Source organism: Drosophila busckii, chromosome X (assembly GCF_011750605.1).
Source record: "Drosophila busckii strain San Diego stock center, stock number 13000-0081.31 chromosome X, ASM1175060v1, whole genome shotgun sequence".
Lineage (NCBI taxonomy): Eukaryota > Metazoa > Arthropoda > Insecta > Diptera > Drosophilidae > Drosophila > Drosophila busckii.
Genome location: NC_046608.1, coordinates 7,880,131 through 7,893,983, shown reverse-complemented (window position 1 = coordinate 7,893,983; position 13,853 = coordinate 7,880,131). Strand labels below are relative to the sequence as shown.

General features: G+C 38.0%; 1 protein-coding gene across 2 annotated transcripts; it reads left to right on the top strand.

The window, feature by feature from the left end:
* The first annotated feature begins 2,747 nt into the window (after positions 1–2,747).
* On the top strand, positions 2,748–4,716 carry LOC108605433 (CG14050). 2 transcript variants are annotated; one of them, XM_017995114.1, is made up of 4 exons: positions 2,748–2,828; positions 2,894–3,252; positions 4,075–4,134; positions 4,220–4,716. In XM_017995114.1, exons 2-4 carry the CDS (start codon positions 2,956–2,958, stop codon positions 4,706–4,708), a joined length of 846 nt encoding a protein of 281 aa, XP_017850603.1. In that variant the 5' UTR covers positions 2,748–2,828; positions 2,894–2,955; the 3' UTR covers positions 4,709–4,716. The 2 variants fall into 2 exon arrangements, with proteins under 2 accessions (XP_017850603.1, XP_017850602.1); XM_017995113.1 differs by lacking the exons at positions 2,748–2,828; positions 2,894–3,252 and adding an exon at positions 3,274–3,938.
* The last annotated feature ends 9,137 nt before the right edge of the window (positions 4,717–13,853 follow it).

Sequence of the window (13,853 nt, the reverse complement as noted above, 5' to 3'; positions counted from 1 at the left end):
TCGAAGCAATGAAATGTTCAAGCGTTGACTTCACAGGGGAGCCCAAGAGTGTGGTCTGGGGTATGGTGGGACAATAACATGAAGTTGTTTGCCTGGTGTCGAGTATTTTACGTTCACATTTTCCTCCTTTGCTGCACACAAGCATGTGTGGGGGTTACCGCTACGGGGGGTTCCGTATTCCGTTTCGGAGTTCGACAAAAGTGACATTGATGGAAACGCGCCCATGAACATTAGCCAAATCCTATTGAAAATACAATCTACACACATACTATATATCTTGGGTGGGTCTCCCACTCTCTCTCTCTATGTGCGCAACAGAAGTCGTACAAGGACATAAACCCACCCCACTCCACCCCAGCCAGCTAGCAATACTTGAACCGCACTGAACTGAACGAAACGAAACCAAAACCAAACCGAACCGTGCGACGACCAGCAAAACATTTCGCAAACAAGTGGGCACAGCAGTGAATTGACAGAGAGCCCCTCGCTACGACTGACTTCAAAGCCAACTCAACTACCTCCCTCCCCACACTTTACTTTATATGAATGTGAAAAGCTTCTAATTTCCTGCGATTAATTTTTTGTGATTTGATTTGAGCGTCGCCGATTGCTGCGAATTTTTTCCTTTTCGCATTTATATTTTCGCACATATGTCTGCTCTATTTGAGCGGGCGGGAGGGTTGGGTTGTGTGGACGGTTTATGCTCGCTTACTACTACTGCTGCTGCTGCTATTGATTGTTGATTGACTGTTTTTGCGGCAACTGCTATAAATAGCTTTAGGGATTTCTGTTTTACAGCAGAATTAATTGTTTGTAATAGAAACCAAATGTCAGAGCAATTTACAAAAAAAAAATTTCATTACGCGCTTATTGAATTTACAAAAAGCGCAACTAAATTCAAATTAATATGAATGCATGTGAATTCAATATGCTAAGGGCCAAATTAAACAATTTTATAAATAGAAAACCTCAACAAAAGCCAAAAGCTTATTATTATTTGTATATTTATAGCTCTACGGTATTAAATTCTATATAAAAAAAATAGATATTTTGCATGTCGGTTGCTATTGACAAGCGTTAGGTATGTAAAATGGAAGGAAGCAACAAATAAAGCGCTCAGTTCTTCATAGACAGATTGCATACTAAATTTACACATATATACAGAAATTCATGCTAATGAATAAAAAAAAATACTAAAAGTTCGCTTATTTAAAATTTACTTCATAAGCGACTTTGTTAAGCCTAAAATGTATAAAATGTTGCTCAAGAAGTGTTCACTAAATTTGAAATTATGCCATGAAACTATAAACATAATAAAGATATGTAGATGGTTAAAGATTTACATACAATTTGCATATTTTATCATACAGGACATATAAAACTTTCAAAACCATTTTGAATCGCACACTCAGGTAAATAATAATCAACTCATTTACACTTGGAGTAATCGAGCACATGTAATTAAACGTACACTACACTTGTAAGCTCATGTCACTGTGCTCTAGTTCTTCTTCCCCTGCAGCAGCCGAACAGCTGTTTAGTACTTTAAAAAGTCTGCATTCAAGTTGAGCAACAGCAGCAACTACAACAAGCAGTCAAAGTGGAGACTAAGCAATACAAGCATGCACAATTGTCTATATGTATGTGCGTGTGTGTATAAATATGTGTGTGTAAGTGACCCTCAGATTTCACAACGCGTTTTAGCACAGCAGCAAGAGTAGTAGTAACTACAACTACAGCAGCAATTACAACTGACTTCCCCTACCCCGCTGCTCCCTTTGCTTATTTTCTGCGTTCAGCACACAAACCGTTTCAAACCGGTTCGACGCGCTGAAGCGACTGAGCTGCCGGCCTGCCCGACTATCTGTGTGAATTGACCCTGCGGTTTTGGCTTGGACTTGAACTATTTGCCCACAAATTAAAACGCATACTAGTTGCTAGTCCTTTGTCTTACTAATGTGAACATAGGCACAAGAATGTCCAATGTACAACTATTATTACACTTAAATTAATACTGAATGCAGTTGATCAATGCAACAAAAGGACAAATGTTTACTTCTTCCAATTGGAATGAAAAAAAAAATTAATATGCTTCTTACTAGACTTTCTTGAAAGAGTTCGTTAGCTCGACTGTTTCATTTAATAAGCAATCAACTCAAGTCGATGGTATTTCGTTTGATTTCTATGTTGCTGTTGAATAAACTTGAGTAAGTGTATGATCTATCTAATAATTTATTTTTCTAATTAGCATTAAATATTAAATTTACTTCAAAACTGCAAAGTTAACTCAGTCAGTCTAACGAAATATTTTTGCTGTTTGATCTTTTCCGACGTCCAGCACACGGACTATGGCTTGGTGTAGTCCATTCAGTCTGGGCTTCCACTCGAAGTCCATTAACAATAATAAAATGGCATAAAAGCCGAGGAGCAATGCTTCAGTCATATGAACTGGTGATATAGCCTATTAGTTTATATTAGTCAACGGAACGCCAGGGTAATGTCTGCCTCTGTTTCGACAATTTTTGTTATTGTTTGTGTTTTGTTCCGCTACGTGCCGGAACGTAACGAACCGCTCTCTCAATCGCTCTCTCTCTCTCTCTCTCTCTCTCTCTTTCGCTTACAGCGAAACGCTCTTAGGCAGCAGCAACTTGTTTGGCAGCCGGTTCATAAATCGGTCTCTGCCCTGGTTTTCTCTTAAATCGTTCCTATAGTTTGTGCATATGTGTGTGTGTGTGGTTCAGTAAACATACGATACTCATATACGACGCACGCTTTTCGCGCACCTACCTAACGTACGCTCGCTCGTTCGTTCGTTTGTTCGTTTGTAGGTTGTTATTATTATTATTGTTTATTGCTCATTTTTCTAATAGCTGATTCCGTTTAAACATTTCAGTTGGCCGTAACTGCTGTGTCTGTCTGTGCCTGCGACAAAAAATAAAGAATTCAATTTACAAAATGTCCACAAGGAAGTATAAAAATCCCGTTAACAATCATTTCATTTACAATGATGAAACACGCAAAAGCACGTGCAAAATTTGCTACTTTGATATGGCCGGCAGACATTCGGAGAACCTAATGCGTCACCTCAAGCGCAAACATTCATCGACCTATGCCGAGGTAATGCTCGAGAAGCAGCGACGCCGATCGACAATACAACAACAAAAAGAACAGAGCTCGAGCGAAAATAATGCATGTCAGCTGTCGTCACTGTTCTCGTTCGAAACAGAACCGCATGGGTTGCGTATCAAGTCGGTAAGTGGGGGTTGCTTTATTATAACAGTCGACGATTCGTTTAACGAACGAACGAACTAACAGCGGTAAATACCGAATGAATCAGTATGCATTTAGCTTTCGTTTCAACAGCATCTCGTACAACGACCAACGGTTAAAAGGGCCAACTACTACCAAATTACGCATATTAATTCTTTGATTCGAAGATGCCGACCAACAGAGCTTTGCATAATAAAGCCAAAAAGAGAGTTACTATAACTATTGCGCTTAAACATCAAATCGTTGAAAAGCATAAGCAAGGACTGAGCGTAACAAATCTTGGTCGCGCCTTCAAACTATCAAAATCCACTATTTCCACCATACTCAAGAATGCGGACAAGCTGAAGCACATCAATGCTTCAAAAGGGGTTTCCAGAATATCTTCGCAACGTCCACGTATGCTTGATGATGTGGAAAGATTACTTCTATTATGGATGGATGAGAATCAAATAAAAGCTGAATCCAGCACGCGCATTGTAATTTGTGAGAAGGCTAAAAAGATATTTGATGAATTGATAGACAATATACCGGCCACATCGACACTCAAAGAAGAAGTGTTTAAGGCCAGCAAGGGTTGGTTCGAAAATTTCAAAAAACGTTCCAAAATTCAAGGCATTGAGGAAGCAGCAAACTCCGAGAGTAACGTCGTCAATGATATTAATAGAAAGGTAATACTTTTACACTGGACCTACGTTCTTTTGTTTATGTAGTAATAAGAATTTTGTTCGTTCTGTTCGTTAAGCGTTAGTCGACACTAGATATACATACATACATATATATATATTTCTAAATTTGCATTTATAGGAAGTACTGGCATTTAGACTGGAAGAACCAAAAACTAATCAACAGTTAGCGCTAGACAAGGTAAAGCAATTGATAAATATAAATTCTAATCGATAGTTTTTATAATTCCAAGCACTAATTTTTATGTACTTCAAACTACTTGCAGACGAAGCCTTGCAGCATTGAAATAGACACCAATGATGTCAATCCAACGCAAAGTGGACAATTTGAAAGCGTTTACTTGGGTAAATTTGAGATGCGAGAGGATACGGATGAAACCTTAAGTCAAATGCCCGATAACAAGGATAACAACAACAAACACAATGAGGAGAAACTTGCACTTGCCGTGCGTAATGAAACTAAAGCCAAGGCAACGACCCCAAACCCATCAAGTGTGGCAGCAGCAGCAACAACAGCCCCAAGTTGCAGCTCGGCGCAGACGGCAACAAATTCGGAGAAGCAGCTGTTGTTGCCACAACAGTCAAGCAGCGATGATGATGGCTTCTTTCTACAGTATTTGGGGAACAAGTTTAGCAAATATACGCCGAACGCTAAGCACACCGTACAGTTTCATATTAATCGCATACTCTATAAGGCCGATATGGGCTGCTATGATAATATCACTGATGCTAGCAAGTTGCCCGATGTAGAATAAATAAATAAATAAGCAAATTTTATTCTCAGTCTCTCGCTCTCTCTCTCTCTCTCTCTTTTGTTTTGTTGATTAACCTTGGCAGATCGTTGCCCGAGTTGAGCCTTGGGGTCAAGGCGACGCTGCCAAAGTTCAATGCAAACGGTTCATCTACCCATTTAGGCTCAATAAACAGGTTCAATGAGCTGTGCTTTGTATATATAATATGGTTATGAAATTTTAATTCATTTAATGCAGTACTTTGTGCATATAATTAATATAAATGGAATTTAATATAAATAGACTGCTGGCGTATAAAAATAATATAGCTTGTATATTAGTGCAGCTTTAAAAAATTTAATTTTTAGACATTTTGCTATGTTTATTTGTAATTTTCAAAGCAAAATTTAACAGCATAGAATTTTAAATTATTTCAGATTGTTGTGCCACTGTGCGCCGCTTTTTTTTTTTTTTTGTTTTATGTTGTGTTAGCCTGGCTAAGCGAAAACAATGACAAAAATGATTTGTAACTGTGTTTTAAAGTCAACGCCAATGATTATAGCGCATTGTTGAATTCTAAACTTCACACACACACACACACGCACACATGCATAGCTCTAAAATAAAATCCACGTGAGTTTGTGTTCGTGACAGCGACTGTCTGGCTACTGCCAATGGATGTGCTTGGGTGTGGTGGAGTGAGGGGCTTCGTCTGAAGACGGCTTCGACGTCCTCGACTTGAAGCTCTGCAAAAAAGAAAATAAAAATAAAAATCCAAAAACAACATTTTTAACCTGCGCTGTCTCGTTGTCTGTCGCTCTGTCTTTCTGCCTGTGTGTGTGTGTGTGTGTGAGCTTAGCTTGTGTTTGCATAAAACGTTGCTGCTGCTGCTGTCATATATATAGGGGCGCTCTTATGCGCTAACCCCTGTGTTATGTCCTGCACCCCCCGCTTACTTCCACTCGCTCTCTCTCTCACTCTCTCTCTCTCTCTCTCGCTGTCTTGTCGCAACTTTGGGCTGCCGCACGTAACGCTTCCTCGCCAGCCTCTTGACGGTTATTAAAGGTTCATTATCAAATATGTCGGGCTGCGAGAGCCACGGCTGTTGTTAATTGTGGGCAAGGGGCGAGGGGGTGAGAGGTTGGTTGCCTTAAAAAGCGCACAACGTTCATCAGTTTGGTTAACTCAAACACTTGGCCTAAGCCTCAATTGCTCGCTTGACTTTGTTTGTAGCTCAAACTAAACTATAGCTAATACGTTTTTAAAATACAAAGTACATAAATATTAATAATATTGATTTGTGCAATTATTGTTTAGAATTATTGAATATTACCTATATGCTTAACTTAAGTATTTATAAGTTTGAGTTTATTATTTTATGTTTTCAGTAATATTTTAGAATACGTAATACATAAACATATTATTTACTGATAATTAGAGCTCGGAATTTGCATATTTTTAAAGGATTAATATTTACGAATTGCAATAACAACAAAATTCACTTCATTTTTAAATGAATTGATTAAATTAATCATTTAGAAAAATTATAATCAATTTAGCTTACATTTTTTTGCATTTTTTTTCTAATAAAATATAATTTAATATTTTCATATGCTCAATTTAAATCTTCTAATGATTTTTCTTGTAGGCAAAAGCGCCCTTATTTAATAAAAAACAAATACACAGGGTATAGCTAGCTGGAATATAATACAGCAATACATGTGTTGCATCAACTGCATGTGTGTGTGTACATACACTTTACTCTATATGTGGCACACAGCAGTTTACTTAGCTGCAGTTTGGCCTTACAGCTACAGCTAGAGCGTCATCGTCATCACACACCTGCCGCCTTTGCAAGTCTTTGTTATTGCCTTTACTCTTTATACGCAAACAAAAAACACCAACACACACACACACACACACACACACACACACACACACAGATACAGAGACTGAAAGACAAGCTGATCCCGCTGAGCAGGCCAATGCACCAGCGGACTCTTTGGTTCATTTGCTGCTCTACTTGCAGTACATATATTTATATATACATATATATATATGAAACAGCTGTTGATTGTTTATATATATGTACAGATGTTGCTGAGCCATCAGCTGTTTTGAATGCTTGAAAAATCTGAAAGCTAAAGCAGCTAACAAATAATTTTAAGATTTTTTATTTAAAGCAAACAAAACAACTTAGTGCAAATATTAAAAAATAAAGCGTTTAATTAATATTTTAATACATTAAATGAGCGTCTTTTTCATAAAAGTGCACAAAATAAATTTGTATTTAATATTTTATTTAAAACTAAAACATTTGACTAATATTTTAACAATGTTGCTTATTAATCTTTGAGATTCGCTTTTTCGAAAGCTTTGAAATAAATATTAAGAATGTGTAAAATAATATAAGTAATAATTTAAATTTAAAATTCATAACAGCAAGCTAAGAATTTTTTTGTTGCAATTTATTTGTTCTATGTTTTTTATAAAGGGGTTGATTTTTTTTATATAAAGCATAATCATTATTTCATTTCAGTTTTTATTTAAGCCCTTTCATTTGTATACAAATTTGTTTAAATTTAAGGCAAATCCACTTCCACACTTCCGTTTAACTGGCTGACCTTGCGTTTAACCTTAGACCCTATATCAAAGCCAAGCGCTTATGTTTTATAATCTTAGACTGTTTAGCCATGTGTTTAGCATAACTATTTTGCTTTTTCTTTGGGCTTAAGCAAACTGCTGATAAGGCTAATTGATTCAAGAAAATGTTCGGCAAAAAAAAAAAACAACAAATGCCTCTAATTCAGAAATGTCGCCCTGCGTTTTTTTTTTTTTTGTAGCCGCTGTACTTTCTCACTTTTTCCCCCACTGTGTTGTTGCTTTTTTTTTGTTTTGTAATTCTTGTAAATAAAATAGATGAAAATCAATTTGACGTGTCTTGAATACGTTTTTGGGTTTAAAGAACTCGTTTCCTAAGATAAAAACGAGCAGCAAAGCGATGACAACAAAAACAAAACACAGACGACAGAGCGAGAGGGAGAAGGAGCGAGCGAAAGAGCGAGAGAGAGAGTTCAGACATAGAGGCGAACGTACGCCAAGGAAGCAGCAACAAATAAATGGAAATAAACTGAAACTCAAACTTGAATTGTGTGTACACGCAACGGCTGTGTGTGTGTGTGTGTGTGTGTGTGTCTGTGTGTGTAAACCAAGGGTAGAGGGTAGTCCAGAGCTCTCTCTAACTGCAGAGTGCATAGGGTGGGGCAGGGAGCCGGAGCAGGGGCAGACACACAGACAAACAGACAGACAGACGCATGTAATGCGAGCTCAGCTCGCCGGCGTTGGTTCTTTTATATAAAAATTATGGGATTTAGGCAAGAACTTCAACTTTAAAATACTTAAGATTCTCAGCAGGGTGTGTAATGCTTACATTAATCTTATTGCCATTTAAATAAAAGTGTAACATACGCACACATACACAAATTCGATTTGTCAAATAATTAATGTTCACTTGGTGTTTGATGAGCAGCAACATGGCCGAGATGTTGTTGTTGATGATGATGTCACAGCTGTCACCCAACTCAAAGTCAACAAATGCATGCTGACCTGCAATAGATATAGACAGAGAAAGAGACAGAGACAGAGAGAGAGAGAGAGCTACAGTTACAATTGAGCAAACTTTACTTTTGTGTTAACTGCAAAGCTAATTTAATTATTTTGAGCTGAAACTTTGCAGCATGAATTATGCACTAGCAATGAATTTTTAAATGCTTATTTTATATTTAATCCAAATGCTAAACGAAAGCAATAACATTTAATTTTTAGACAAGTTGTTGTGAATCGAACTCGAATTCGAGCTACAGTGAAGTTTCGAAATTACAAATTCTAAAGCATTTTTCATTGCGTCGACGAGCTCATAGATATGCTAAACCAAATGAAAATAGCTTTATTTTTACACTAGTTCTAGCACTAATTCTGAATATTCAAACTTTTAGCTGCATTTATTCAATTCATAAATGCTTAAAAATTACAAATTCTATATCAAATTTAAGCAAGAATTGTATTTGAGCTCGAATGCTAACTAAATATGCATGTAACTAAAACATATCTTAACGCTAGTTGCTTGACTAGCCGGCGCGCCTATCTGGGCTGAAAGAACAGATACCAAGGCCATAAAGGGGCTCACCGACTTCCCCGTATACCTTATTAAATAAAATAAATAAATAAATAAAAAATATATCAAGAGTTGCAGCGTTGCAAATATTTTATATAGTCCAAACATATTACTAATGCTAAACACTAAGCTAGATAAATTTACAACTATAAATAGTATGCACACGCATAGAAATTTGAGTGATTAGCTAGTCTCCAGTTAAGCAATTGAATTGAACTAACTGCGACAGGGCTACATCAATCTGAGTGAGCTGAGCTGAAAGTCCGTGGGGGAGTTAACTCTCGCGCTAAAGATATGCAGACGCACACAAGTCAGAGTTAAAGAAGAAGCAGAAGTGAAGAACGGCATAAGATTTATGTGCATAGCTGATGAAGGGGGGGGCAGAAGAAGAGAAAGAGCGCGAGCAGAGGCAGGACAACAGCGCGGCAGTGGCTGCTGTCAGTCAATCGCAGTCGCCGTCGCCGTCGCAGTCACAGTCAGTAGCAGAGCCAAAGTAAAAGCAAAAGCAATGAACAATCGTCATGAACTAGCGACAACAACAACAACAACAAAAGTCAGACATCATCAGCATATACTACAGTATATCTCGCCCCGAATTCATTGAGCGCTGCGGTCGGCGCTGGCAGAGAGGGAGGAAGGTAGAGACCCAAACGGAGGTAGAAAACAATAAAGAGCCGAGAAAATACATGCACACAACTTGCTATACATGCATGCATGCCTGTGTGTGTGTTTGTGTGCAGGAGTCGGGGCGACAAGTCGAGCACAAAAGGCAACAAACTACAACTGCAGCAAACGCAGCAGCAGCAGCAACAACAACAACAATAAAATCCAGCAAGGAGTCGCAGACTACAGCAAAACCAGAATCCATACACCGTACCCAAGCCAAAATAAAAAAATAAGAATAAAAATACCAAAGCCAACAAAAGAATCTTTTTTCAGCTTCACTTTGCTTACAGCAAACTGTATTATTATAGTTAAAGAATATAACTACATTTAGCTAAATAAAATAGCTATGCATGTTTTATAATTAGAATTAAGTTTGCAAATAATTTTGCTTGTCCTTCATTTGTGGCTGTTTACAAGTGCAAGGACAAACGGTAAAACGGAGCAAAATAAACTTACCATGTGCAAGCAAGACAGCAACATAAATATGAGAGCGACGCTTACTGCAGCTGTCAATTAGTTAGCACACACACACACACAAAACAAAAAAAGAAAAAACTACACTTGTGTGAAATCAATGCACAGCATTAATAACGCGAGCTCGTAACGAGAGCGGGAGGCAACGAGAGGAGAGAGAGAGCGCGCGCGAAAAGGGAATTTGCCGGCGCGCGACACAAACGAGAAAAAAAACACAGGTGCTCCGCTGGAGAAAAACTGCAATCAATGCGCTTTAACTTAATTTAAACACTTTATTTATGCAATACAGGAATTGCATAAACACATGCACTAATTATATTAACAATTAACACATTGCAATTTGCACACACACAAAAAAAAAAAAACACAGAGCAGTCGCAGGATACGCAGAATACGCGGCAACGACTAACTAATAGCGCGAATCTATTTCGATGGCGTATGCCGATAATTCGGCTAATCGAGCGCGATCATCAAACGCGTTTTGATTAATTAATAAATATGCAACAATTTAATGTAATGCTTATGGCTAATGCTATTATTTGTAAGCTATGCTGAAATGATTTGCAAGTGCTTGAGTTGGCTTACGCTTTTTATGGTTTATGCTTTGTGCTGATTATTTGCTGACACCCACGACTTGTTGCGTGGCGCCATAGCATTAAGCTTTTGTCCAGCTTTGACAAGACTATGAGCTTAGCTTTTGTCAGTGCTTAAATAGACTTGAAAACTGCAGTCAACGTTTAGTTAATAATAATTATTTATTTTTCTGCTTGAAGGCAGCGAGAAAATGTGACTTATTGCACTATTTATTTGCATGAAAATATGTTTATTGCCATCAGCAATGATGAGTTGGCATTGTTGAGGCGACCGATTAAGTGATTACACATACATACATAAGCTGCTGTGCTCATTACAATTTCTACCTGTCGCCCTACACACACACACACACACACATATACGAATAAACATGTCAGTGTGTTTGTATAACAAACCGATTTGCATTACAATGATGGCAAACAATCGGCCACTTATGGCTTTATTCACGGCATAGCATGCACACATACATATACACATACATGTGTTTGCTATATTGGGGGTAACAATGCGCCCAATGCCTACTTTATCCGCAGGCACTTAAACTAATTAAATACGGAATTCTGTGATATGCGCCCATAGTACAATCGTATGTATTACACTAAAGGCGAAAAGGGGTTGAGCTGCTGCTGCTGCTTGAAAGTTTGTCAAATGGGCGTAAATGTTGAAGTAAAGCAATGTAAATGATTTTGCGAGCCCACAGTAGCAACAACAACAACAACAACAACAACGTATATCGATGGCTATAACAATGAGCTATACTCTCTCACGCTATCTCACTCTAACGCTCTCTCGCTCTAGCACGTTTTGCTTGCTGTGGGCGCCCACCCGTTGATAGAAGCTGCTGATTTTGTCAGACCTTTTGGCCCAAAGTTCTCTCTATACGTAACGGTACATTTAAGCCGTAACCAAGCGAGGGTTGTTGTTCTCAAACTTTGTGTGTCTGCCTCTGTGTGTGTGTGTGTGTGTGCATTCAAGTGTGAAGAATCAACACATACTTATTTAAAATCTCACTAATTACACATCATATGCACACAGGAGCAGCCAACAGTAATGGCCATAATTCAAAATAATCGAACTTTTGTTGCAAACTGCAGACAACAACAACAACAACAACAACAACAACAACAACAAGCTGGAGCAACTAAAAGTAGCAACGAAGTGAGCAGGAGGCAGCTGCTCTGCTGTATTGGCAGCAGGTAGATTGCAGGTACAAAGAAAATCTTGCTCGTTGGCCTCATTAATGAATCCAAACGCTTCCAACTGCATTTGCCATATGTCGTCAAGGGTCCGGGTACGAATCCAGCTATGATGGGTTGTAATTTTCAGGTAAAAATTAGTAGCGCAGGCTTAAAGGCAAAAATGCATGCGAAAAAGCTGTGAAAATATTGCTGCTATATTAAAATATGAAATTCGATTTTCATTTTTTATAATTATATTTTTAAAATTGTATGCATTACTTGCAGTTCATTTTTAACAACTACTTATAAATATAAATAAAAATATACAGATTCATTTGAGTTAGTTTAATAGTATATTTAAAAGCCTTTAATTCTTTACTGCATATCAAATTTATACATTCATACAATTTTAAATATTCACACAGACACACACACTCACTAATACACAGACGCTTTATTCAAATTACTGTATGCAAAATGTGCATTTGTATTTTCATTTGTGCGGTTTTGTTTATCCATAATAATAGATAACAAACATGCTACACACTGTGGCACTCACTTGAAATTCGATTTTCTAATTATAGGTTTGCCCCAATGAAATGAAACAAAGCAATCTTTATTTATTTTTTTTTTCTCCTTTATTGGGCGCACTGGAATTTCTATTTTCCCCACACTACTTCTGCTTCTTCTTCTACTTGTTTGCTCTTTACGTTTACACACACTACGATTACAATGTCTACGCTGCTGCGTACAAGAGCAGCGAGGGGGGGAGCGGCAGAGGCAGCGCCAATGCTGCTAACATATTTTGTTTATCTTTAGCGATGAGAAAAACCCGTTTATCTGTGCCAATCTGTTGAGCTCAAACACACACACATACATACAAGACAGCGACGCAGTCTATAAAGAGACAATTTTGAATCAATCTGTGTGTCCACAAAATGATTTTCAATTAAAAATGCGTTCAAATGTTGCCCCTGAAAAATTGTAAAAATGATTTTCAGTCAGCGATAAGAAGTGACGACGGCGTTGGCGTCAGCGTCAGCGTCAGCGTCAGCGTTGGCAGCGCAAATGAAAAAACACAACAAGCAGGCAGATGAAATAAAATTGAGTTTGGCTGCCTTTAATGTTTGCCAGTGCGAAGCCGGAGCAAAAGCAAAGACTAAGAGCAACCCCCCAGCAACTAGCTGTAAGTATGTAATACATATACATATGTATGTATATACATACATATTTGTTTGGCTTTCCCGCATGCAACTGCATATACATACATATAAATATGTTTGCTTGTATGTGTGTTTAACATAATTGCTTGCGTTTGCAACAGCTGATAGCATTTCAAATTGATGATGATGACAGCCACACACACACATAGTGCTGTGCTCTGCTCTTAACTTTGCTTAACATTTTCTTTTGCCGCATTATTATTATTATTATTATTTGTGCTTAATCAATTTAAATAAATAGCACATTAATTACCGCTTTGAATTCTTGCATTCAAATTGTTGACATTATGAAATTTCAGTTTGACTGCTAAGAACTTAACATGACGCGTCGCTGTCGCGCTCTCTCTTAGACTGTTACGCTCAGATGGCGCGCTCTTATTTTCACTGTTAGTGCGCTCTTCGACGCTGCTCTGCTGCTCTTTTGGCACAGCCGCCTCAATTGTAGTTGTTGTTGCCTAATGCGCGTCTGTTATGTTAAGTTTTATTTAATTTTTGTTTTCTTTTTAAATCCGCTTGCTTCGAGGGGGGGCGACGGCGACGGCGGCGGCGGCAGTGTGCGTAAGTTTCAGCGCTATTTACGTTTGATAAGCAGCCAAACAGCTGACAATACATAAAGCATGAAGAGAGTGAGAACGCATGCATTCGCATTCACATGTGTGCGTGTGTGTGTGTGCTACCTGTGAACAGCTGCACGTGTAGGTAGGGGGGCAAGTCTGAGATTTTGTAAATATTTTGTTAAAGCAGCGCATTATCCTTGCTTAATTGTTCGCCGGTTAATTTGTTGTTTGCTGCCCCTGCCGTAAACGATACGATGGCGACAAAAATGCTGCGCAATCATTATTTATTAATTACAAGTCTCG

What these genes read in the sequence shown, in the direction of transcription:
- LOC108605433 (XM_017995113.1), top strand. Translation starts at nt 3,438, where the DNA reads ATGCCGACCAACAGAGCTTTGCATAATAAAGCCAAAAAGAGAGTTACT. An exon ending in TCAATGATATTAATAGAAAG is followed by an intron (nt 3,939 to 4,074) that starts GTAATACTTTTA and finishes TTGCATTTATAG; the next exon opens with GAAGTACTGGCATTTAGACT. An exon ending in AACAGTTAGCGCTAGACAAG is followed by an intron (nt 4,135 to 4,219) that starts GTAAAGCAATTG and finishes AACTACTTGCAG; the next exon opens with ACGAAGCCTTGCAGCATTGA.